Below are 24,821 nucleotides of genomic sequence, written 5' to 3' on the forward strand. Positions count from 1 at the left end.
CTGTGATGCATCCATGCTTAACTAAAGAAGTTGAGTATATCTGCGATATGAGTAGATGCTCAACACTCAGCCCCACACAAAGACAGCCGTTTTTGAACTATAAAGATAAAATAAAGAACAAAAAAAGGAAGACAGATAAGGAAGAAAATGGAAGTTCACTTCAACAACGGACACAAAACGAGCTAAGGCAAGTGTACTAAAGAAACATGGACGGTCTCGGAAACATTCTGATTTTCTGGCGCAGACTCACGTTAACTGATGCCGGAAGAAATGAGAAATTCTTCCAAGTCACCGCCTCGTAGATATTGCTCGCCAGACTCCTGCAGCAGGAATTTTCACACAGTGCTACCGCGCTGCCACCTAGCGGTCAATTCAGATACCCTAAAAAACAAAACAACAAACAAAAACACACAACTCAGACCTGAGATCCACATAACAGAGCAGGACATGGAAAACAAGATTTGGAATAGCAATTAAGGAGTCCCAAGTTATTGGCATTCTTGGTTTCTGTTTGAAATATGCGCTGAACATATTGTTATGATTATCACGACAAAAAAGGTTCAGAAGATGTCTGATATAGTTTTTCATTGAAGAAAAAAGTTGAAAACTAAGGTAAAATATAAATAAAAATCAGGCCGGGGATAAGAGGGAGAGCAGCTGCTGCTCAACCAAACTCTTAACAAATTGAAGATATTAATAAGCGCACTGCTTCTATGATCCTCCATAAGCCATGCACCTTGTGAACTTTAGGTCTTAAAGGAAGAAAAGAACGGCGAGGAAAGATCACATTTCTTGAGCCTCCCGCTCTCCACAAAAAAATAAATAAATAAATAAATAAAATAAAAAAATAAAAAAATATGATGTACTGTACGCACTTACAAAATTAGGCGAAGCTAAGACATTTTTCTTTCAGAAAATAAGAAGTCAAAGGGAAACCTTTTTGAGCAAAAGCTGATTTCTGTCGTTAATCTAATAGCTCCTCCCTACGCGAACCTGGAGGAGGCACACAGCCTGACAGAGAACAGAAGCTGAATAACACCATTAGTTTTCAGCATGTTGTCGGCGTCGTCTGTGATCCGTTGTCTGCGTGTTTCCTCTACTAAGACATCAGGGGACGTAAAAACTGTCCGGTGCTGCTGGAGGGTGAATTGCGTTCACACGAGTATCGAGTTCCAGTAGGCTCCCTTGTCATTCGTGTTCGCATTTGACAATCTAATTTGACTCATTCCAGCCCAGCGAGTCCGATGACACAAGACCCTAGTGAATGGCTGCAACTCTCTTCCCCTCCCGCAATACCTCCCCCCACCCAACAAAAAAAGTCGCTCAAAGGACGGGGTGGTGTCCTATACACTTCCATCCTAGCTCAATCAACATCAGAAAAACTATCAAGTAAGAAAACAAACACTTGTCAAAAGTGGTTTTCAAGGTTTCAAGAAAAGAAGTTACTTCAAGGAAGCCATAATCTTTTTAAAGATGCTGTAGAATGACTTTACTTGTGAGACCATGCAAATGACACAGGTAAAAGGTCAAGATGGTCCCCTAACCTTTTCAGGTCATCGGGGTTAGGGTTAGATATCCCATTTTTCGCTATCCAGTTTTGTGTGTTTATTTCCTATCCCTTGCTGCCTTCCACAACACTTTATGGAGTCAGGTAACCATTTCCGACAGCTGGGTCGACTGGTGAAAGTTTGCCGCGCCACAGGGTCTCGAACCGGCGGACCTCTCGGTTCAGATGCAATTGCTCTAACCAGTTGGCTTTCCGCTTCCCCTATTGCATAAGTAGTATATCGAGAAATGACAGATTTCATTTAAACGAAAATAAAACTAATTTTTTGTGGTTATAGACTCCAGCCTGAACTTCCCCTATGTTGCACTTCCTGGTGAATTTAAGTCCATGAAGTCAAAATTCCAAAAAATATTTCATCAGGATGACATTATGTGATTTTTCGACAACCCGGGTTTATGGGGTATGCGATTTCCTGATTTTTTTTCTCTATGTTCCATTTTTTTTGGTCAGAAACCATCATCTGTCAGCTGTCAGATATGTTCTACCCTGCTCTTGCGCCTAAGCCTTCCCGACAGCTTTACAGAAATAATAATGGTAGGGTATGATGGGAAAATCATCATTGAACAGTGCACAGAGTGGCAGAGGCAGCTCTATATTAACTTCGTAGATTTCCAGAAGGCTTTTGACAGCATCCATAGAGAGAGCCTTTGGCGCATCCTGAGAGCATACGGAATACCAATGGAAATTGTACTGCTGATCAAAAGCTTCTATGCGAACTTTTCATGCTGTGTTGGAAACAGTGACATCTACTTTGAGGTCGGGACCGGAGTGAGACAGGGCTGCGTGATGTCTTCCCTGCTCTTTAACCTTGTCATTGACTGGGTAACGCGCCATACAACGGAAGATGAACCAAGGGGCATACGATGGACACTCTCCACGAACTTAGAAGACCTAGACTTTGCCGACGACCTGGCCCTGCTGTCACACACCCACCGGCACATGCAGGAGAAGACGACTCGCCTGCACACTTTTGCGCAGCAGGTCGGACTGCACATCAGCCGGACAAAGACAGAAGTGATGACCCTGAACACCACCAATCCAACACCGATCAGCATAGAGGGAGAAGACCTGCCGATGGTTGAAAGCTTCACCTACTTGGGCAGCGTGGTCACGCAAGATGGAGGAGCAGGCCGTGACATCCAGAGCAGACTGAGCAAAGGCAGGGCATCTTTGTAGCCTACGCAACATCTGGAAGTCGACACAGTACAGCATCAATACCAAGCTGAGACTTTACCAGAGTCTGGTCATGTCCCCTCTACTGTATGGCTCGGAGTGCTGGCGAATGACTGACAGCGACCTCAACAAACTGTCAGTCTTCCACACCAAAAGCCTGCGAAGAATCCTGGGCATCTTCTGGCCAAGGACAATCTCCAACGAAAACTACTTGCCCAGTGCGGGCAGGAGAGTATGGCCACCATCCTGTTGAAGAAGCGATGGCGCTGGATTGGTCACGTCCTCCGAGGCGGGAGCAACTCCATCCTAAAAACTGCCTTACACTGGACGCCAGAAGGAAAACGCAAGCGAGGTCGGCCCAAGATCACCTGGCGCCGAACTGTGGAGGCAGACATGAAGACCCAAAACCTCAGCTGGGGTACTGTGGGGAGTCTAGCCCAGGACAGGCAAAAGTGGAGGACCTTTGTCGCTGCCCTACGTGCCGACCGGCATAACGGGAACTAACTAACTAACTAAATGATGGGAAAAAAATCAGTACACTTTCTGATGTCAGGATTGAACATTTCGTGTTTTCTGGAAGTCTATGTTAGATGAATGAGAGTCTGTAGCCGGTTTCAAGCACGATAATGAGGATAACGACATCTTTTGAATAAAATTAGATTGAAGCTGTTGTTTTTTTATACTGACAAGACTTGCAGCAACCAAAACACCGAAATAATGAAACGAAATGGTTGATAATTGAACTGACGTTTAATTTAACAATTTACTTCAAAAAGTGAATTCATAAAACATAAAATTCTAATTTGATGAGCCCATGCAAAACTCAATTTTGGATGCAGACCCTCAATGTCTTGCCGTCAGCCTCCAACTAGCTACGGAGAGGGAGGTATGAGGATGCTTTGCCTGAAGGCCCTCCTTGAACACGCAAATATGAGCCAATATTTGACCAGGCTTGGAAAGTTTTTTTTAAAGAAAAAATAGTCATCACGTAAAAAAAATTTCCAATAATACAATGAACTCATTAGAAAGCAAAGAGCATGTCGCATTAGGTATTTACACACCGCCGCTACCCTTCTACAGTCACTAGGCTGGACATCTATTAGCCTCCTAGTACCTTTAACTTCCTTTTTATATTTCTCTTGCCACCTTTGTTTTATTGCTGGTTTTATGGCCATCCTCCTCTCTGCTGCTGATACGGATCTTTAGGGTGGTGACTTTAGGGTTTGTTTCTTGTTTTGTTGCCAATTAGGCTAGCTTATCGGCCTCTTTATTTCCTTTTATTCCTGTATGAGATGGAGCCCAAAGGAACTTAATGCCTCCACTTTCTTGGTTTTCTGAAGAGCAGATAGCGAGTCAGATATTAGTATTATAAAGTATTGTCGTTGTATGGTGTCCTTCAGTTTAAGGTGAAGTGCCTGAAGTGCCTGAAGTGCTGTCAGTATGGCACTTTGTTTAGCTATGAATATTGAGGTATGATTTGGATCGTGTTGAACACTTGTTACTCTTAATATTTACTCTTAATATTTACATAAACTTTTGGTTTTCCCTATTGCAGACCTCCAGTACAGATCAAGAAATGCTCGGAACTACCCGGAAGATGCTGAGAACTTTTCCACCGCCTCCATAGACAGCTGTGACATCAACGCTGCTAAAAGCAGTCTGCACACTTGTGTTGACAAAACACAGCCGCACGTGCACGGGGAGGACCAAGGTGCCGGGTGCAAAACGGGGACGTCATATGTCATGGTTCAAGGCCTCGCTGACGAAAGGACCCCCCTGCAGGTTACAAGCAGCGTCCCCTGCCGGCCTATTGTTGCCTCTTTGTACGACGAATTCGGGGAGATAAGTCAAGAACCAAAAACAGAGTTGTTGTCCCCTTGTGGGAGTGAGGACTGCCTCCTGACTTCGGATCTCTTTCGTGAGCAGAGCGAGAGTGTGGTGTAAAAAAAAAAAATAATAATAATAAGAGACTCTGCAAGATTGCCTGCTGTGTCTATTAAACTCTTTCTACTTAAAAAAACTCAAGCTTTAATCCGGATGGGTTTTATCCATTTGTTATGTATTATTCATAAGCTATTTTTGGACAGCAAAACCCAGTTCCTTCAGACAGAATTCCATTTTGTAAATATTTGGTCATGTTTGAATTCATACTCCACTTGTTATTTTAGGTTTTCAGCCATTTTTTCTGAGAATCCTTTTTCAAAATGATTCCGGTCATAGTCAATTGTTATTGAAAACCACAGATACGAGAATAATTGACTCTCAATGTGAGGGTCAACAAATACTAATCCCCCTCGTAGTCATAACGATAAATGCTTTTTTTTAACATGTTTTACAAAACATTTTACTTATTGGTTCTTTTGAAATATCTGTTAAAGCGCTGGGTGCTTGTTGTTTGGCTGGACTATTAATCTACAGAAAGGCGTCCTTACTTCTGACACAGCCTCCTCTTGGAATAAAACGAGACAATCGTATCGTGTCTGCAAACACAAGAACCAGAGACAAAGAAAGATGAGGTGAAATTGCTACAGTTCATCCATCACCTCTTGAATCTCCAAATGTACACACATATTCTTGATGTATCTTGGCATTTTATGTTTTGTGTGTTATGTAAATCGTTTTGTTTGTTCCATTTTAGGAAAGAAATTACTGATTCCTGCTTTAAAAAAAGAAAAAAAAAGAAAAAAAAGAAGGCATCGATAATCAGCGTGATGACACTGTGCCCGAAGCACAGAATCGAGGAGTTACTGTGTTTTACATTTTCTCTCTTCATCTCCATACATGAGGAGGAAATCGGAGACCGGCCATTCTCAGCTTAAACAGCGAATCGAAGCCTGGTGATTTGCGGGGTTGGTGAAAAGACGATAACCCCTAATTTTACCTCGACAACACCATTAGAGTCCGGGCTTTTATACAGTTATGAAAGATAAAGCAGCAGACAAAAAAACAGCATAACGCTTTATTAGCATCTGTCACTTTTGTTTTACTTACTCATGAGCTCTGTCTCTCTCACACACACCACAGACACACATAACACTGTCTCTCTCTTAATGTATACACACTCACCGAAGGCATTAGTTATTAAAGCAAAAAAATAAGACAGAAGACAACTGCGCACATTAAACATAATTACAAAGGATGAGCAGTTTTACGATCGCCATGAAATAAAGTTTGCTGAGCGCGGTGTTGTTATTTTTTAGTCGGAGTTTTAATCTCTACAGAGAAGTGCAGGACACTGATAGCAAGCGACTCAACGAACTAGCAACGCATCTATAAAAACAAATAAACAAACAAAAAGCGAGCGTGACCCATCTCTGAACTCGTTATATGTCAAGGACCAATCAGTGTCACTGGCTCTTGTAAAGGGAGACGATTGGAAGGCCTGCAGATGTCGTCACTGTGTTAAAGCACAACCCCAATGCAACCTTTTAAAATAATCCCGTAAAGATGAGTATGTAAATGTGCTTAATTGTCAAAAGATAAGCTTTCAAAGATCGGCATTGTCACCTGCCACTAGAAAGCTGAAGAAAATTACTCTCCTGTGCTGGAGAGCTCCGTTGCGTCTCAGTAGTATTTGCAGCAGTGAGTGTGGCTCAGCCCAGAAACTCTATTCATGTCTTCGAGTCAGAGGAAGGAACATCGCTTAGGTTATGCCCAAGAAGGGAATTTTTGCCCAGAAAATGGAAAAGCTGATTTTGGAATACAGCTCTACAGATTTGATTTTTATTTAGAAGCTTTGACAAAAGTTCTAAAAATTAAAGGTCCAAATCAAAATGACTCGGCAGACTGGTAAGTAAACTTTTTACAGATTAAAATTTAATGGGCAAGAATCAGGCATATTCCAGTCTACGTTGTATTATTATTGATTCCCTGTTTGCTGAGTTGCATTTGGGTGAATTTTTCTATATGTATTCTTGTTAATAAAATATAAATACATTTCAAATGTGCGTTTGTCTCAGATAAACTCCTGTAACTTTTTTGATATTTTTCATTTTTAGCTTATAGTTACCACTCACTGCAAATAATTACTTGTTTACCATTAAAAGTAAAATAATATAATATAAAAGCGTGTTTAGGGCTGCGTCAGGACATTATTTAGATTGAGGATTATCTTATTAAAATAAAGCACAACAATCACTAAATAAGAAGGATGCGCACAGGTAAGGAACGACTGATCGTAACTGTCTCGAGCGCGAATGATTACATGCTGGTCGGTCACGTGTGGTTCACGTGGCTGTTCGTTATCCGAAATTTTGTTCGCTATCCGAGACAAATTTTTAGCGAAATTTTTGTTCGTTAACCGAAAAATTCGCTATCCGAGGCGTTCGCTAACCGAGGTTCCACTGTACTTGTAGATCAGAACAGTGTAGAAGTCCATGTTACATATCTGGTGTTGATCTTTCTTTAACCTTTCTAACCAGCAATTGTGTACAGACCTCTGAATAAAGTTAATCAACTGGCGTTTGTAGCCATTATATTTAGGATTTCCTAAATGAGTACAAACTCCATCTGAGTGTGGAAAAGAACATTCAGAACATCACTTTGTGTCCTGGTCTGTTTTCTTTTACCGAGGATTGCATCTTTCCTCTTGGTATCCAGCTCATGCAGATGACGCTATTTTTAGAAATACTACCCTTTCGTAACTTTTCTCGACAAATCCATGTGTGATTAAGTAGAAAAAACATTAATATAATATTTTTCGTGCCTCTTCGTCATAAACTATCACCAGAAAATGTTTTTGTGATACTTTATACTCTGTTTCCAGCGATTTTCGTTGAGGGCTCGCGTTGGCCTTTAACATTTGTATCTCTGAAACTCCTTGCTGACTCACATAATGAATGTAGTTTATATGGTTTTAAACTAGTCTGACATAAATGTCCTTCTCTCACGTCCTCGCTCTCTCACGCACGTGCGCGCGCACACACACAGAGGTTGTGTGGCAGGTCGTCAGAAACAGAAGGAGAGAAAATGAGCATTTTAAATTTCCGGTTTCAATTCAGGGTTATATGGATCATTTATGCTGAGGTCATGCAGTCATAAGCTTTGCGCAATAAATGGCCGCTAAATTGCCTCGGGTAGTAAACTGAACAAAGCAGTCAAATAAATTTCACACTTGGATCGTGCTGATGGCTCGGATGTCTAAATATCCATCCCATTTTTTTTTTTTTTTTTTTGCATCTCCTCTTGCATGTGTGTTTGTGTGCGCGTGTGCGTAGGAGAGAGCTGGAGATAGAAAGTGAAAGAGAAGAAAGGATAAAAAACATTAATCATTGCCTTTCACAAAACTTGAAGTTAAAGGGCAAAAGCTCTCTCCAACGATTTCGATCTTTAAATCCACTGGGGGAAAACATGTCGTTAGAGGAGATTTATCTTTTTCTAAGCATCTTCCAATTCATGATTCCAAAATTCTCACTGACGCCCATAGGTCTGTGCGAATATTTCTGTCAAAGTCCAGCCTCAAACTTTCTGGATCGATTGAGAAGTGTCACAAGGAACATCTTCCTACTTCCGCTCATGCGCGGTACGCACGACACGTGACAGATGGCATGACGAGTGTATTGGTTCCCAGGGCAAAGCGACCTATAGCACTTGGATTACAGGGAATGCTGACGATGGCCTGTAACTCCAGTGATGATAAACGGCAATCTGGAGAGAAAGGGGAAGAAAGAAGGGCAGCTGGAGAGAAATTGAAGAAGATCTATACATGCACATCTAATGACTTGTTTGAATTGATTTTATACAGACCGAATACAATTTTACAAATCATCAAGGGCTCGCGTACAAAAATACCTATGACAGTATTTGTACATATCAGGACACACACACATACACACGTACGCACACAAAGACCAATACTACCTGTATATTTCAAAATGTGGAAGAAACAAATTTTCTAAAGCAAGATGTAGCTTGAATATTTTTCATTATCTTTTTACGTATTCTTGATTCAAAAAAGCTTTTATGTCAGAAAGGGAATTACATTTGTGACATCTCTGGTAAAAGACGGAATAAAAAAGTTGAGGAAAGTTGTATATAAAATCGAAAGTCGTCGGGATCTGCGATCATGAAGCACTGTAAACAAATTTGTTTTTGTTGTTCTCCTTGCCAGTTACCCACTTACAAGCCGGAAATCAAACCCGTTAAAAGCACAGAGCTAGAGAAGCAGCAAAGAGCTCTAAGCAAAGAAGATCCAAGACCTTTGTCTGTAGCTGAGTTCCATCTCATAGACACACAAATATAAGAAATGCAAGAAATAAAATTATTTAAGTACAGAAAATAAACTAAGCAACTACAGTGAAGTGATCTTCGAAAATATCGCGCACAGGTAAAGGCCGTCCAGAACGAGGCAGCTCAATTTGCAGCTTCGGGTTTCATCTTCTTCTAAAGGGGTGTACTTCTCAAAGATGAAAAGAAATCGACTGTACGATCGAAACCACAGAGGAATCTACACAAGGAGCGATTTTATGACGACGTCTGTCTCAATAACTGAGTTTCATGCCAAGATTCGACCTTTTCTCCAACAAGGCCCACAAATCACCTTGATTGATCATTTTACCTCGTCAGCCGCAGTCTCGTTGGACAAAGATCGAAAGGCCTTCATCTTTATGACTAAATGTGTCTTGGGTGTGCGAGGGTGTCGGTACTAAGGTGATCTTCACTTGATGTTCGTGAGGTGGGAAGGGAATTATCGTTTCACACCGAGGCTAGATGATGGACGGTTGCCGGTTGTATCTTATCGAGGATCTGTGGTCACCCGTCCTCGCCGGCCTGCTAAGAGCGTGGCTTGCACCTGTAGTCCCACTGCGAATTATTAACATAACAGTTGGTAGAATTTAACTAATGGTTGCCTGCACTCTGAGATCCAAATATTTTTCAGGTATCTATGACCTGTCATCCGTAGATTTATAAATTTCAAGATTACCAGAACTGTGAATTGTATTCTTCCACAGACTGAAACCAAAAATTAAAGAAAAATATGGTGTGGAGATGCCGGGGATCGAACCCGGGGCCTTTCACATGCAAAGCGAACGCTCTACCACTGAGCTACATCCCCAACCTGTCTGACCCGTCCTTTGACATTGATTTGCAAGAAGCAGTCTCATGCATCGCTGAGCTACGAGCTCACGAGCTATAGTTGCACAACATGTTTCTAAAACTTAAAACTGTTGTAAAGAAGCAAATTTAGAAACGTTTTCCAAAAATCGTTTCAATGACATTAAGAAGCGTTCCACAAGCGCATACAACAAAAAATTGTGCGGACTGGAACAAATTAATGTCTTAAACAGTTTTATCTTATTTAAAACGATTTTAGTTTAAAACTTTAGCATTGTGTTGTGCTCTGTGTTTCTATAGAACTGATTAGATAACTACATTTAAGGTCGAAGAGTGTTTTAAGTTAGACACATGTTGTGCAACTGTTCCCAGGTCAAAAGATTTGTTGTGAATAAGGGGACACTACAATCTTTCATGTCGTTGGTGGGTTGTTTCCCTTCCCCTTCCTTACACGGACTTCATAGATCATAAAAGTCTTTGGTTATACTTTCCTCGATAACATTTTATTGTTGGATTTTTAAAACTTTTTTCTTCTAGCATCAATGTTCTTCATTATCCTAATGACAACTCGACATGTATTTATAGAAACTGATTGTGGCTTTCCCTATGTACAATCAATTTCTTACTCTTACATAAAAGTACATACACATACGAGGCATCTGCATTAAATCTCCCAAAAGTCTTGTATACACAGTATGCAGACATACCATGCAGCCTCGGACATGTATACAAGTTGGTGAAGAAGCTGCAATGATCTTAAATGGAAACTTGCAGTCCACAGAAATACGGTGCAGCTTCAGTCAGCCACGAGGAATTCAGTTTGCGGTAACTGCACTGTTGAACTTCACAAACACCTCGATGATTGCTAGATAATATGAAAGAACCAATGCAAAAGTTAGAGCTGGTAATAAGTTGCAGCTTATAGTTTCATCCGGGTGTACGATTGCATCTGTACTTGTCTTCTTGAAGGCGGTATAGGGTAACCGGTTTATAACGAGAGAGAAGACTACAACCGGCAGGCATGCAGTTATATTTTCTTTGTTACTTGTATCCGGTCAGCTGACACCCATGCATCTGCTTTGCTCTGGTGTACATATTAAACATAGTAACATACGTTGGTTTACAATTGTTTTCGCCCTCCCACAGCCCCCATATAGGTATGTCGAACTTCTTCTGACCTGACCTGACCTCCCTGAACACAATGCCTCCCTTGTCACTTGGTGAGTTATAAGTAAAACCCAGATTCGATCTAGTCTCGCTTCCCTTTCCTGTTGTCACTATTGTTTAACGGGTCTTTGACTTCGTCCAAGATGTTTGTGGTGTCAGGGAAATGAACCATTGTGTACTTGTCGGAATCCTTTTATGACTATCATTGTCCGTTTCACTACTCAAGTAAGTACATCATGAGCAAAATTTTAATGAAAACAGCGCAAACGACGATGAGATAAGAAACCATTTTTTTCGAAGTATATTTTTCTTTGCTTTTAATTACTTTATGGTGACACAAATAGACTGAGAGAGCGGGATATAAAAAAATAAATGAAACACTGGTGACAAGAACGATGTAAGCAGTATTAGAGGCAATGGACGAGGCAATTGTTACTGTAGTGAGTCTCGTGTACGAAGAAGATCCCTATTTACCAGTGACATTCAACATACGCTGTATATATACTGTACCCATCTCCCCCAGCACACACACGCGCGCGCACGCTTACAGTTAAGAAAGCAAGTCAGTTGTCTGGCCTCCTCTTCGGTAGCATCAGGATTTAGTGCAAGAAGTAACAAAGAAGATGAATAAAAATTAAAAAAAAATGTTGTTAGCTATTTTTCACTTCACCTGGCCGGACGATCGCACTAAGGAGGAGGCTACAGTAGGTGTCACGTGTCATCGGCGCCTCCCTGTCGATCTATCTCTCCACCTGCTGTCGCCCACACCGAGAGACGAGCGCCGTGTGTCATCCTAGTGACTCACAGATATCTACTACGCTCAGTAAAACACGGGATAAACATTCCTACCTTAAATGTACCACATTCCTATCCGGAGTTTACAGTACCAGCCAAGCTGAACGATGTTCTTAGCGAAAATGAATGACATTCCTAGTCGAGATGAAAAAATTTCTTCTTGTTGAAACGAAGGTGATTCCTGGCTGACACACACATTAGTAGCCTACTAAGAATGCCATAAACCCCATAACAACAAGGATGAAGGAGACAAGAAGGCTAATAAGATCAGACAAGGAGGCTAGCTGCCGTTAGTTCTTAGTTGATCACGGGTTGTGACTTCCATGTTAACAGCAATGACTGGGATGTTCTTTCTTCTGTTCACAGTCTATGAGACCTGCAGAGAGCATCAGTAGCTGCTATAGCTGCTTATGTAACGTGAAAGTCAGATGAACCTTTTCATTTTATTGTGATAGTTCATCTGACTACTGCATCCTTTATAACGAGGCTGATACTTGACTGATTGCAAAGAAGTGTGGGAGGAGAGAATGCTCTACACAGTTTATTTGTTTTATTCTTGCCTACAACTGTGGCACGCACAACCTCCGTATTTATTCGCTGGCAATGTCCGCAAAATTCATGCTGTTTGATTTTTAAAATATATCTATCCATGCAGTGTTGCTTAACAAAAATTTTTCTTCTTTATGTAGGTTGTACAATAGATAAGACACACACGCACGAAGAAAGATAATTTCTACTTCGCCTTAACCAGGACGGTTAGATAAGAAAGTCCTTCAACATCTTAGAGTGACTTTGTTTTACACGACACTATCAGTTTAACTAAGTCTTAGTTCAACATTCTGAACGATGGCTTCTTGGATGGTTCTGGTAACATTTTTTGTATGTAGCAATTATTCTCTGAGATCAGGAAATAAATGTCGGTAACTGAATAGGATGTTAATCTGTCGGTATTATGCGCGGGTAGAGAACCTTGGTCACTGCGAGGAAAACAAACCTGAGTTCCTTTGTGTTTGTCTCGTCAACCGATACAGATAAATATACTTATAGTACGATAAAATGTAGCCATTTCATGTTGACGGGATTGAAAGATTAAACATTGGTAAAATGATGGCATTTAAAGCAGAGTCCAATTTTTCTGATTGTTAACGTACGTGTTTGCAGTGTGTCCTTTCGGTTCTCCGGCTGACCAACGGCCAGTCCTGCGTGTCTTCAAGCCAATGTGCGGCCAACCAGTGCTGCAGAGACCCTGCTACCAACAGAGTGTTGGTTGAGGATCCCCAGGGATTTCTGGGTAAAAATTATGCAAAACTCCATTGTAGAACTTATAGAACAGGACCTTATTAGTCATTCAGAAGATTTTAAAATTCAAGACATTAAGAATACGAAGGAAATTGTGGGCGACAGTTTTAGCGAACAATAACGAAAAAAATGTTTTTTTTTTTTTAATTCTTCAGAGATCGTCCAGCCCGGTTCGTCTGGCCATTGTGTGGCGGGAGGGGCCCAGCCAGGGGACATGTGTGACTCCACCTGCAGCTGTCCGGCAGGTTAGATGACATATTTATGAATCACAACCTGGTAATAGCACCCTCCTATGAACCCGCTATCACAGTTCTCAGTGACAAACAACTTTTGCACTCACCAGGCACCCAGCAAACACTCCACCCACATGTAGTGTACTCATCACCTGAAGCATAGCTACCCCATCCTACTTGACCTGCGCTCCAACAAGCTCACCAGTAGCTATACGTGGTTTGCACGAGACCACACGTAGAGTACAGTATGACAAACGATTCGTTCTTGAGTTGAAAAAAAGACACTATGAAAGATCTTTGCTTATATCATTTAAATGCCGATCACGACAAGCTGTTGTACAGCATACAAAGACACATCCACACAGTCTGTGCAACGCAAAATATGATGACAGTAATAGTTTCCCTCTAGGCTAGCCTGGCTTGCATGCTTGTCATTATCTTTCTTTGATGTTCGTAATCGTGTGGGTAAGAATGGAATGCTCGTAACAATTTTGCTATGGAAAACACTAATGCATTTCAGCTTCAACCACCACAGCATGGTTCACAGGGCGATACAATGATTCGAGCAGTGAGGTAACATTCCATACAGGCTTTTAACTCCACAGTATCGCGCACAGGAGACAATATTACAGACTAACCATAAATCTGACATAAACGTGTCATGAAATGAATCCTGTCGTTTGAAAAAAGTCGTTATGGCAACAGTTTAACTCAACTTGTTGAAGGTTACGAGTGCTACAGTAGGATTACAGGAGTGTGCTGTGCCCCTAGAACGTGCGTTACGGTTGAAGAAGCCAATGCCGACCGCGAATTCTGGCGCTGCCACCCGCCACCCGCCAAGAGGAGGAAGAGGTTCTTCCTGTCCCTGTGTCCTGAACTCCCACCCGCGGCAGCTGAGGGCGGCGCTCCATAAAACTGATCAGCGGCTGTTTTTGTGGATGACTTGCGTACGAGCAAGCGTGTGGTTAGATTATTAGTGATGTAATCATAGCGATAACCACGAGAAAAATAACTCGTTCTTGTCACAAGCATCTTTGAAACAGTGACTTTCTGCTGATAAAAGTGCTTTAAAAAAATGCGATTTTCTTCGAGGATTTATTTTTCTTAGTGTGGCGTGTCATCGAGTTTTGTTTATTTATTTATTTTTTTTTTAATTGTATCACCTTATGCATCTGGCCAAAGGTTTTGCACTTCAGTCTTTGCTTCATTTGTTTTGTTTACTGGAGTTTAATTGCAGATATCACCTTCTAAAAATAGCCAAATATTTCGTAGAGTGCTGACATTACATATATATACACAAATGTCATTCTCTGCTTCATATGTTATGCTTGCTGAAATTTGAAAACTTTCAAACGAAGGTATCTACGTCAGCGAACAGACTCCTATTTCGTCTCGTCTTTGGCATGATGAGGGTGTGTACTTCAGCAACTGATCTGAAAGCTTCAGTTATATGCGGTTTTGATTGAAAATATACACAGTAAACACTGTCACAACGTCAACAGTTAGCACTTTAACATGGAACTCATCAAAAAAATTATTCGCAATCGGAAAAATTCGCAAACAAGCCGCATCGCTGTTTATGTTGCAGGGTTTAAAGCTGCGGAAAAAGTCGCTGTTTATAGTCCGAAATTTACGGTAAATAATAACTTACCACATACATCACACCATACCCACCTGTACTTAGTAACATACACAGTAGCTGGCCACACACTGTGCGGGCTGTAGTTGCTCTCACTCAACATCCTGAACTAGAAATGCAAAATGCAAACATCCTGTTTTGTCAGAATAAGTAAATAAGCAGCCTGCATTGCAGGCATGAGATGTAGAGCAGAAGCGGGCCATACGTCAGGGGCGACAATAGGAGCAAAACTTCAACTTTTCAGTTACAGGCCGTCCAGAACGAGGCAGCTCAATTTGCAGCTTCGGGTTTCATCTTCTAAAGGGGTGTACTTCTCAAAGATTAAAAGAAATCGACTGTGCGATCGAAACCACAGAGGAATACCTGGCCGTACGATCACACTAAGGCGGAGGCTACAGTAGGTGTCACGTGTCATCGGCGCCTCCTTGTCGATCCATCTCTCACCTGCTGTCGCCCACGCCGAGAGACGAGCGCCGTGTGTCATCCTAGTGACTCATAGATATCTACTACGCTCAGTAAAACACGGGATAAACATTCCTGCTTGAAATGTACCACGCTCTATCAGTTTAACTAAGTCTTCAACATTCTGAATGATGGCTTCTTGGATGGTTCTGGTAACCTTTTTTGTATGTAGAAATTATTTTCTAAGATCAGGAAATAAATGTTGGTAGCTGAATAGTATTTTAATCCGTCGGTATTATGCGCGGGTAGAGAACCTTGGTCACTGCGAGGGAAACAAGCCTGATCGAGTTCCCTTGTGTTATTTTCGTCAACCGATGCAGATAAATATACTCATAGGACAATACAAATGTCGCGATTTCATGTTGACAGGATTCAGAAAGATTAAATATTGGTAAAATGATGGCATTTAAAGCAGAGTCCAATTTTTCTGATTGTTAACGTACGTGTTTGCAGTGTGTCCTTTCGGTTCTCCGGCTGACCAACGGCCAGTCCTGCGTGTCTTCAAGCCAATGTGCGGCCAACCAGTGCTGCAGAGACCCTGCTACCAACAGAGTGTTGGTGGAGAATCTCCAGGGATTTCTGAGTAAAAATGATGCAAAACGCCATTGTAGAACTTATAGAACAGGACCTTATTAGTCATTCAGAAGCTTGTTAAATTCAAGACATTAAGAATACGACGGAAATTGTGGGCGACTGTTTTAGCGAACAATAACGAAAAAAATGTTTTCTTTTATTCTTCAGAGATCGTCCAGCCCGGATCGTCTGGCCATTGTGTGGCGGGAGGGGCCCAGCCAGGGGAAATGTGCGACTCCACCTGCAGCTGTCCGGCAGGTTAGATGACATATTTATGAATCATAACCTGGTAATAGCACCCTCCTATGAACCCGCTATCACAGTTCTCAGTGACAAACAACTTTTGCACTCATCAGGCACCCAGCAAACACTCCACCCACATGTAGAGTACTCATCAACTGAAGGCATAGCTACCCCCATCATACTTGACCTGCGCTCCAACAAGCTCACCGGTAGCTATACGTGGTTTGCACGAGACCACACGTAGAGTACAGTATGACAAACGATTCGTTCTTGAGTTGAAAAAAAGACACTATGAAAGATCTTTGTTTATATCATTTAAATGCCGACCACGACAAGCTGTTGTACAGCATACAAAGACACATCCACACACTGTACAACGCAAAATATGATGACAGTAATAGTTTCCCTCTAGGCTAGCCTGGCTTGCATGCTTGTCATTATCTTTCTTGTATGTTCGTAATCGTGTGGGTAAGAACGAAATGCTCGTAAATGGGACAATTTTGCTATGGAAAACACTCATGCATTTCAGCTTCAACCACCACAGTATGGTTCACTGAGCAATACAATGATTCGAGCAGTGAGATAACATTCCATGTAGGCTTTTACCTCCACAGTATCGCGGACAGGATACAGGAGACAATATTACAGGCTATAAATCTGACATAAACGTGTCATGAAATGAATCCTGTCGTTTGAAAAAAGTCGTTATGGCAACAGTTTAACTCAACTTTTTGAAGGTTACGAGTGCTACAGTAGGATTACAGGAGTGTGCTGTGCGCCTAGAACGTGCTTCACGGTTGAAGAAGCCAATGCCGACCGCGAATTCTGGCGCTGCCGCCCGCCACCCGTCAAGAGGAGGAAGAGGTTCTTCCTGTCCATGTGTCCTAAACTCCCACCCGTCAAGGCAGCAGAGGGCGGCGCTCCATAAAACTGATCAGCGGCTGTTTTTGTCTATGGATGACTTGCGTGCGAGCAAGCCTGTGGTTAGATTATTAGTAATGTAACCATAGCGATAACCACGAGAAAAATAACTCAAATTCTTGTCACAAGCTACATTGAAACAGCAACTTTCTGCTGATAAAACTGCTTAAAAAAATGCGATTTTCTTCGAGGATTTATTTTTCTTAGTGTGGCGTGTCATCGAGTTTTGTTTATTTTATTTTTTTTTCATTGTATCACCTTATGCATCTGGCCACAGGTTTTGCACTTCAGTCTTTGCTTCATTTGTTTTGTTTACTGGAGTTTTTGCAGATATCACCTTATAAAAATAGACAAAGATTTCGTAGAGTGCTGACATTACATATATATATACACATGTCACTCGCTGCTTCATATGTTATGCTTGCTGAAATTTGAAAACTTTCAAACGAAGGTATCTACGTCAGCGAACAGACTCCTACTATCTATTGTTATGTTTCGGGTATATAATGTACCCTTATAGATGATAGTATCAAGCAGTTCGTGTAGATATGTTATACATGCACAACAACCCTTCACAGTGTACAGTAACTCAACCAGTGAGCATAACAACTCACCACATATGTTACCGTATATTTCAGTCTACTGAGCGCACCTGCACCCACTGCCCCACCCCCTCATTTTTTTTTTAATCTCTACTTTGTTCTAACAAATAAGCCCAACTTGTTTATAAGCCGTAAGTATATACAACTTGAAAGCTGCATCGTTATAATTTCGTCTCGTCTTTGCCATGATGAGGGTGTGTACTTCAGCAACTCATCTGAATACTTTAATTATATGCAGCTTTGATTTTAAAATGTGCACAGTAAACAAAGTAACAACGTTAACAATTAACACTTTAATGGAGCTCATTAAAAAATTAATCGGAATCGGAAAAGTCCGCAAACAAGCCGCATCGCTGTGTAAGTCGCAGGGTTTAAAGTTGGCGGAAAAAGTCGTTGTTTATAGTCCGAAATTTACGGTAAATAATAACTTACCACATACCATACCCACTTGTACTTAGCTGGTCACACACTGTGCGAGCTGTAGCTGCTCTCACTGAACATCCTGAACTAGAAATGCACAATGCAAACATCCTGTTTTGTCAGAATAAGTAAATAAGCAGCCTGCATTGCAGGCATGAGATGTAGAGCAGAAGCGGGCCATACGTCAGGGGCGACAACAGGAGCAAAACTTCAACTTTTCAGAGTTGTCTCTCTGGAACCGCTGGCCTCTCCGGGTGGTCTTGAACCTTCGCGCAGGGACCTCGTGTACAAACACCAACAGTCAGCCTGCGCTTGAGACCGGTTATGTGATTTATCGTCAGGTGTGCACTACACGGATAACGACGTGTAAAGAATAAGTTCTACATGCACAGTTCATAAGGTCAAAGGCGCTGCTTGAGATACTGTATCTCTTGAAAAGGTACAAATACATTACCTTTGCAAACGCCCACGTTAAAAAAAAAAAAAAAATTATAGAAGAAGGGCTGTGAGGTGTGTGTGGTGAACACAACTGTTTATTCTATCCTCAACCTTTTCCTATGCTCAAAACTAACTGTAAGGAGGAAGCCCAGTCGTATGAAAGGTCAGGAAGCCATGCTCAAATACAATCGACCTCTATATAGGCTGTTGGTTATATTCGCACTGACATGCTGACACGCAATTCTTGGGCATGCAGCTATAAATAGACCCTCAGCCTCTCTCTTTGCTTTGACACGCCAATGACTCTAAAAGCTATTTACAAATGTTGTTTCCCAGCTTCGGTGCATAGCTCATCATTATGCCTGGCATTGTGGGTTGTTTTCCTGCTGCAACAAATCAAGTCTGTTTTGTTTTTGCTAATGTGCATCTTTTTTCTAAATGGATTACTTTTGTTTGTCTGCACAATAGACTTCCTATGAGGTGTTATGTTAATGCACGAGGATTATATCAGTGCTGCTCACAATCAGCAAACGGACACACCCACAACATTTCCTTGTTCTCGATTCTTTTCTTAGCTAGGCAGTCACTTCCCCTCCATTTGTTTTGACTCACTGCACAAAATGGGAAGCTTTCCCGGCCCAAAACACCACACTTAAAAAAAATGTAGGACTGGTTCAAGGCCACAGTGGATCGAGAATAAACATTGATCGATCATTGTGGTCCGTGGTATCTCTATCATGGCTTACATCCTACCTAGATAGATACTGCCCTGATACTGGTTCATACTCTGTAATTGCTGTAATACAGAGCACGCAGTTACCGACAGCTAAGCTAAGATTTTAAACAGACAAGGGATGCAACAACTCGCCAAAAGCTTAATTAGTCATCGAGGAACCCACTGCGCAGTGCCAGTCTACCTTCCACAGGAAGCGCGCGCAAGAAACCGATTTGATGACGCAAACACTTGCAGCTCCTGTAATCAGAGCTACAGTCGCCTCCAATAACAAACGTGAATAGACCGAGTCTGCAAACTGTGCCCACGCCGAGAGCGACACGACACTGGTAAACACTTTCTCCTCGCTGACCTCCTGGCTGCTACCACACCAAAGACCTCTACAGCCAACGAGGATGATCCGTGACTGCACGCCCTCGCAAGGAATGTGTGTGTGCTGTCGCTGGTGTCTGGTTACCGTGCCTGCGTGGTTAACTTCTCTTGAATCGTATGAACACACACGAACACTTTTTCTTTAATGACCAAACTTCCTCTAGGCAACAACAACAACAAAACCGAACTCCATCGAGGAGCGGTGTTTTGCTTTGCGCTCCTTGGGTAAGGCTTTTGCTATCGACACAAAAATAACACTTTTTTATTTAACGTGCAATGATCTTGAAAATGAAAATGCCATTGTTCAAAGCTAAACGAATTCTTAGAAGGGGGTGGACATGCCTGGATGTGTCTTGATCAGTGGCGTAGAAACAAGGGGGGGGGGCTAAGGAGGGAGGGGGACAAGAATGTTACGGTCAGCGTGATCTCTCCCCCCCCCCCACCTTCTTTTCCCCAAAGCAGAGCATCTTCCTATGCCCCTGACGATACCGAAACTAAAAAATACTTATAAACTCAACAGCCGGAGTATCAAGATGTCGGTTAAATTTAAGTGTTAGTGTCCTATCTACATTAATGACCTAGAAGCACTGGGTAATATATGTGACTCGTGCTATATTCACATTTTCATTTAGTTTACTATTATGTCAGCATGACACAAATTTGTCAAGCCTTTGGCTGACTAGTGATCAAGCCTACAGTGATGGAAGTAGTCTATGTCTACATCGTGTTAATTGGCAAAAACTGACTGGAGAAAACATGATTTTCAGAACTCTCATAACAATAGGACTAATGGATCTTCGCTTCCTGAATGCTGTTGTCAGAAAATACGTTGGAATAACCCTGGATGAGACAGGCCTCTTGAGTGAGCTCTTGTCACCAGGCAGAGCCCCGAGCACTGAGTCAGTGTTACACGGCGGATATCCCGGTGCAGGAAGTGACCACAGACACACCGGCTGATTCACTGACAAAGTCTTGGGTTGTAAGCCACACTCTCTCCAACACATAGCACGAGGCGGTCAAACAGAAAATGAGCATTCTCCACGGTCATTTAACCATGAAAAAGCGGACAAGGGTGTGAGTTTTTTCTTCACAACCTCTGGCTTTATTTGCTTCCTTCATCACATCACGCTCACCACCTCTCATCTGTTGTTGGGTCTCACAGCTGCTCCAAAAATCACTTTCTCACACAGAAACCCTGAACCTTGAACAGAGAACAAAATTATGATGAATCATGGGGAAGGTGAAGAGTTTTCGAGTAATGTGTCTAATTACCGGAAATCTTCTCTTTCCTTTGATCCTTTTATCAAATTTATATGATTTTATCAGAAGCTGGTGCAGACCTCTCATCTCCCCACTGAGCGATATGAAGCAGCCTGTATATGGCATGATATGAAATCATATCCATAGAATCCTCCTTGAGAAAAACAAGAACAACGATTACAAAACAATTTTAAAAAGTCAAAAGATCATTGTGATCTGTGTAAGTAGCACGGAGAAAATTCATCCACACAAGGATTATTTTGTACTAACAGTCCTCCTCACACTGAGTATTGTGTAATAACAGTCATACACACGCACATACCCAAGCATAAAAGAGGGAGAGCAGTCGATAGAGAGAAAATATTTAGAGTGGCAGACGGAGGACAATAAACCAATCCGGATCATAACACGATTATAAATTCTGGAGAAGCTTTTACCCCATTCTCCCATACACACAATGGGGGAGTCAATGATCCTAACATAAAACAGTATGATACTATTTATGACAATATAGATGAGCTATTTAATAATATAAACTATGTATGGCACAGAATATTATAAAAGTAGTCGCCGGCTCTGCTTTGACATGTACTAAACCACATTATAGCATCAAGGCCACCTGATATCTTACAAACCACACAGACGCCTCTAAACATCAAGGAAATATCAAATATCAAATAAAAGGATACAAGTAGATAAACATAGGCCTGAGATAAATTACCGTTTAAAAGTTAACAAAATTGCTTTCTATGTTCCCTGGAACTGAAGATGTCAAGTTTTATCATTAGTTCGTTTTAATTGACTATGATATATGTAATGACAGATTTCAAGGAAACGATTTTTATCAGAAAAGGAAATTAAAGATAGTTATGTCCGTATGAAATATACTATATAAATAATATCATTTCTTAAAAACGGGTTAAAAATTTAAACTGTGATGTCCACACTCTTTCACCCTCCGCGTATATTCAAGAATATAGACTTCTGATATTATTTTTCCTTCATTCCAACAGCCTGCACGTCGTCTTCCAGACTGTTATTAACAACATGTGCCCCGTCACAGACCTCACTTCACCGTCAATGAATGTGGGTTGCATCGCACAGAAAAAAAAATGTTGAATTAAACCATATTTGCTACCAAAGCCCTCAGTTTCTCGCACAATGTTTTGGTAATATGTAGTACATACTTAAATTATTCGTAGCATTAATTCGTCACATAATCGACAAGATGGTAGGAATCGAATTAAGGTCATTAGCAGCCGCTAACTCCCTGGACATTCGTTCCTGTGACGATTATTTGTGGAGAAAATGTAACAGGCTGCTTACAAGTCTGCAACGAGGACGACGGAAACAAACTAAGAGAAGAAAACCTTTATTGTCTAAAGAAATTTGTGATGACTTGAAGAAGCAGGTGGGAGCCCCAGCAGTATGGATGTGGAGCCTCCAAGCATAACACAATCTCAGCCTGTAGAGGGACTTCATTGCTCCTTATGGGTTTCCTCAACATCAGAGGGCGTTCGGCTGTCACATCACTTATACTGCCGATTATTACATATCAGTGTACCTCTACATACTCTGTGAGCCTCCCTGAGTTTGTTATTGGTAAAAACCATTCATACATCTAGCAAGAAATATTAATCAAATATATGTACTTTATATATTTGCTACTTTGCCGAAACACACACAATTTAGTTTCACTAATGTGCATCACGATGCTACTTCAAACGGAGGTAAAGAGGAAGATGTTGATTTACAGCCGAATGGCCACAGGGACTGTGAACCTATAAGTGGTTCACCCTTTCCACGGCACAGCATATGAAGCGAAGCTCATCCCTTTCCTTAATTCCAGTCATGTCTGATGTCAGAAACCCATTTCTGCTGCGTGGGAAGGAGTTTTCCAGCCACCACATCTGCTCGACAGTCGAGAGACCATCCTGTCTTCTCCATCTTAAGACCTCGTTAAAATGTGGATAAGATATTCGTGTGAACATTGCGCTTGTTTGATATGTTACCACTGAAATAAGTAATAGTCAATATGAGTGCTGTCTGCGTGCCAGGCTTTGTGAAAGATCATCACTAATACTAAACGCAAAAAATAAATCACGCATTTACAGATGGGTGCACCTGTTCGCTCGTTTAACTTAACATTAAAACAAAAACAAAACAAAAACAACAACAACACAAAAAAGCAACAAAAAACAAAACTACAAATTCACAGGAAAATGAAAGCGGAAACAACAAAACGATGGGAAAGGATGACCCTGCGATTTCGCAAGCTCGTGTAGTTTATCTAGTACCCTGACACACGATTTTTGTTGAAAATGTAAATGCTTTTGTTATGGGCGCATTATAGGGAATCATATAAACACACACTCAAAGGTAACGTTGCCTGGAACATGAAAGAAACCAGAGAAGAGAAGGTAAAGAAAGTAACAGTCCAGGTAAACCGACAACAAGTATTTCCCAAAAAGAGACTGGCAAGCATGTAGCGTCTCCACTGTGCAGACAGAAGGAGTCAGGGCATTCCAAATACTGAAGCCAACGAAAAAGAATGAGCGATGGCCCAGATTTCATGGACGAATAGTAGGCGCGCTCTAGGTTTGCAGGTTGTGCCAGTCAGCTGTCTGAACATAACAGCAATTACACGTCCACTTTCTCTCTTTTTCTTTCTTACTCTCTCGCGTGCACCCTCTTCCTCTGTAGTGACGGAGTCTACTAAGATAAGGCACAAACACACCGGAGTGGAATTTTCCACTAAGAAAGGGGCGCGCGCACACACGTACACAAAATCACAAACATCGGAGGGGAGCATTATTCTATTGAGAAAATGGAACCTTATTTCCGCTCTCTCTCTCTCTCACGCACGTCCTGCAATGTAACATTTTCAAGTAAAAGATATGCTTCTTCAAAATTCCAGATCTTATCGTATCATGCTGGTCACCTGTCGACTGTTGCCAAATCCACTCGACCGCTGCCAGAAAGCAGACTACCAGTGACGATGGTGTGATAAGCGACCTAAAAATACATTTTATTGGAAGTTTCTCTCTGCATACAAACTCTCTCGCGCCGCTTCTAAACTTATGTACAGGTACGAGTGAAACAAAGCCAACATTGCGCTTTACCTACACACCTCTGTTTTACTTTGCGTCCTCTGAAGATTACTTTTTATAATTTAACTATTTCCGTCTCTCTCTCACACACACACCATCCCACTCCCAAAATTAGTCAAGTCGTTAAAGCGGTTAGAACACCGGCATCTGAACCTGGAGGCGTGTCGGCTCAGTTCGTTTAATGGTGCGGCGTATTTCCCCAGTCGCTCCATCCATTCATGCAGCTGAAGGGAATGGGTACCTGACCACTGCGGGCTGGGGAAACGAGGAGAGGGAGAGAAGATGGACACCGCCCTCACAACAAACCGGCCCCGAGAAAAGTTGGGTCTCTAACACATCCCCCTTCCTACACACGACCTTAAAAAGCAAGCTAACAAGCAATCAAACAAACACCAAAATCAAAACAACACATGGTTAGGGAACGACCTCAGTTTAAGTGTATACACAATGACAAATCTCCAGTGAAACTATTTGAACCAGCCCAGGTGGATTATATATATAGCATACGAGGAATTAAGGATTTTTGTAATATTTAAAACCTTTTTTTTCTCTAATAATATTTAATATATTTTTGTAAAGAAATACATGTAATAAACGCGTGATGAAAGACTGGGCTATTCCATATTGATTTTTTTTTCAAAGTGGTCGGCTATTAAAGTTGAAATTTAAGAAATATAATTGTATAAACCAATAATATTCGTTCAAGCATATTTTTCACAGTTTAAAAAAAAAAGTTAACACCTTGTGAGACAAGTTTTGAA

At 41.5% G+C, this 24,821-nt stretch overlaps 2 protein-coding genes, 1 long non-coding RNA gene and 1 other non-coding gene across 11 annotated transcripts in view; 2 read left to right on the forward strand and 2 right to left on the reverse strand.

Annotated features, from left to right (window-relative positions):
* The window catches only part of LOC112564184, a 66,024-nt gene extending 59,243 nt beyond the window's left edge, over window positions 1–6,781 (forward strand). For all 3 annotated transcript variants that reach the window (XM_025238828.1, XM_025238829.1, XM_025238830.1), the window contains one exon: window positions 4,296–6,781. In XM_025238828.1, coding sequence (XP_025094613.1) covers window positions 4,296–4,684 — 389 coding nt within the window. In that variant the 3' untranslated portion in view covers window positions 4,685–6,781. The remainder of the gene's footprint in view (window positions 1–4,295) is intronic.
* LOC112564187 overlaps window positions 1–13,037 on the reverse strand; it is a 30,566-nt gene extending 17,529 nt beyond the window's left edge. The window contains exons 1-2 of the long non-coding RNA XR_003099167.1: window positions 12,907–13,037; window positions 251–381 (exon numbers count right to left, since the gene is read on the reverse strand). This is a non-coding gene — a long non-coding RNA (uncharacterized LOC112564187). The remainder of the gene's footprint in view (window positions 1–250; window positions 382–12,906) is intronic.
* On the reverse strand, window positions 9,723–9,794 carry Trnaa-ugc. Its single transcript has one exon. It is a non-coding gene; the product is annotated as a tRNA-Ala (tRNA).
* On the forward strand, window positions 11,071–17,305 carry LOC112564186. 6 transcript variants are annotated; one of them, XR_003099165.1, is made up of 7 exons: window positions 12,481–12,634; window positions 12,917–13,046; window positions 13,210–13,299; window positions 14,013–15,552; window positions 15,842–15,971; window positions 16,130–16,219; window positions 16,942–17,305. XR_003099165.1 is itself a non-coding variant. In XM_025238836.1 (6 exons), the coding sequence occupies exons 1-6, from the start codon at window positions 11,156–11,158 to the stop codon at window positions 16,958–16,960; spliced, it is 489 nt and encodes a 162-aa protein (XP_025094621.1). In that variant the 5' UTR covers window positions 11,071–11,155; the 3' UTR covers window positions 16,961–17,305. The 6 variants fall into 6 exon arrangements, 4 of the variants coding, with proteins under 4 accessions (XP_025094621.1, XP_025094619.1, XP_025094620.1 ...); XR_003099166.1 differs by having other exon boundaries at window positions 14,013–15,540; XM_025238836.1 differs by lacking the exons at window positions 12,481–12,634; window positions 14,013–15,552 and adding an exon at window positions 11,071–11,185.
* The last annotated feature ends 7,516 nt before the right edge of the window (window positions 17,306–24,821 follow it).

This window comes from Pomacea canaliculata, linkage group LG5, assembly GCF_003073045.1.
Source record: "Pomacea canaliculata isolate SZHN2017 linkage group LG5, ASM307304v1, whole genome shotgun sequence".
In the NCBI taxonomy this organism is placed as follows: domain Eukaryota; kingdom Metazoa; phylum Mollusca; class Gastropoda; order Architaenioglossa; family Ampullariidae; genus Pomacea; species Pomacea canaliculata.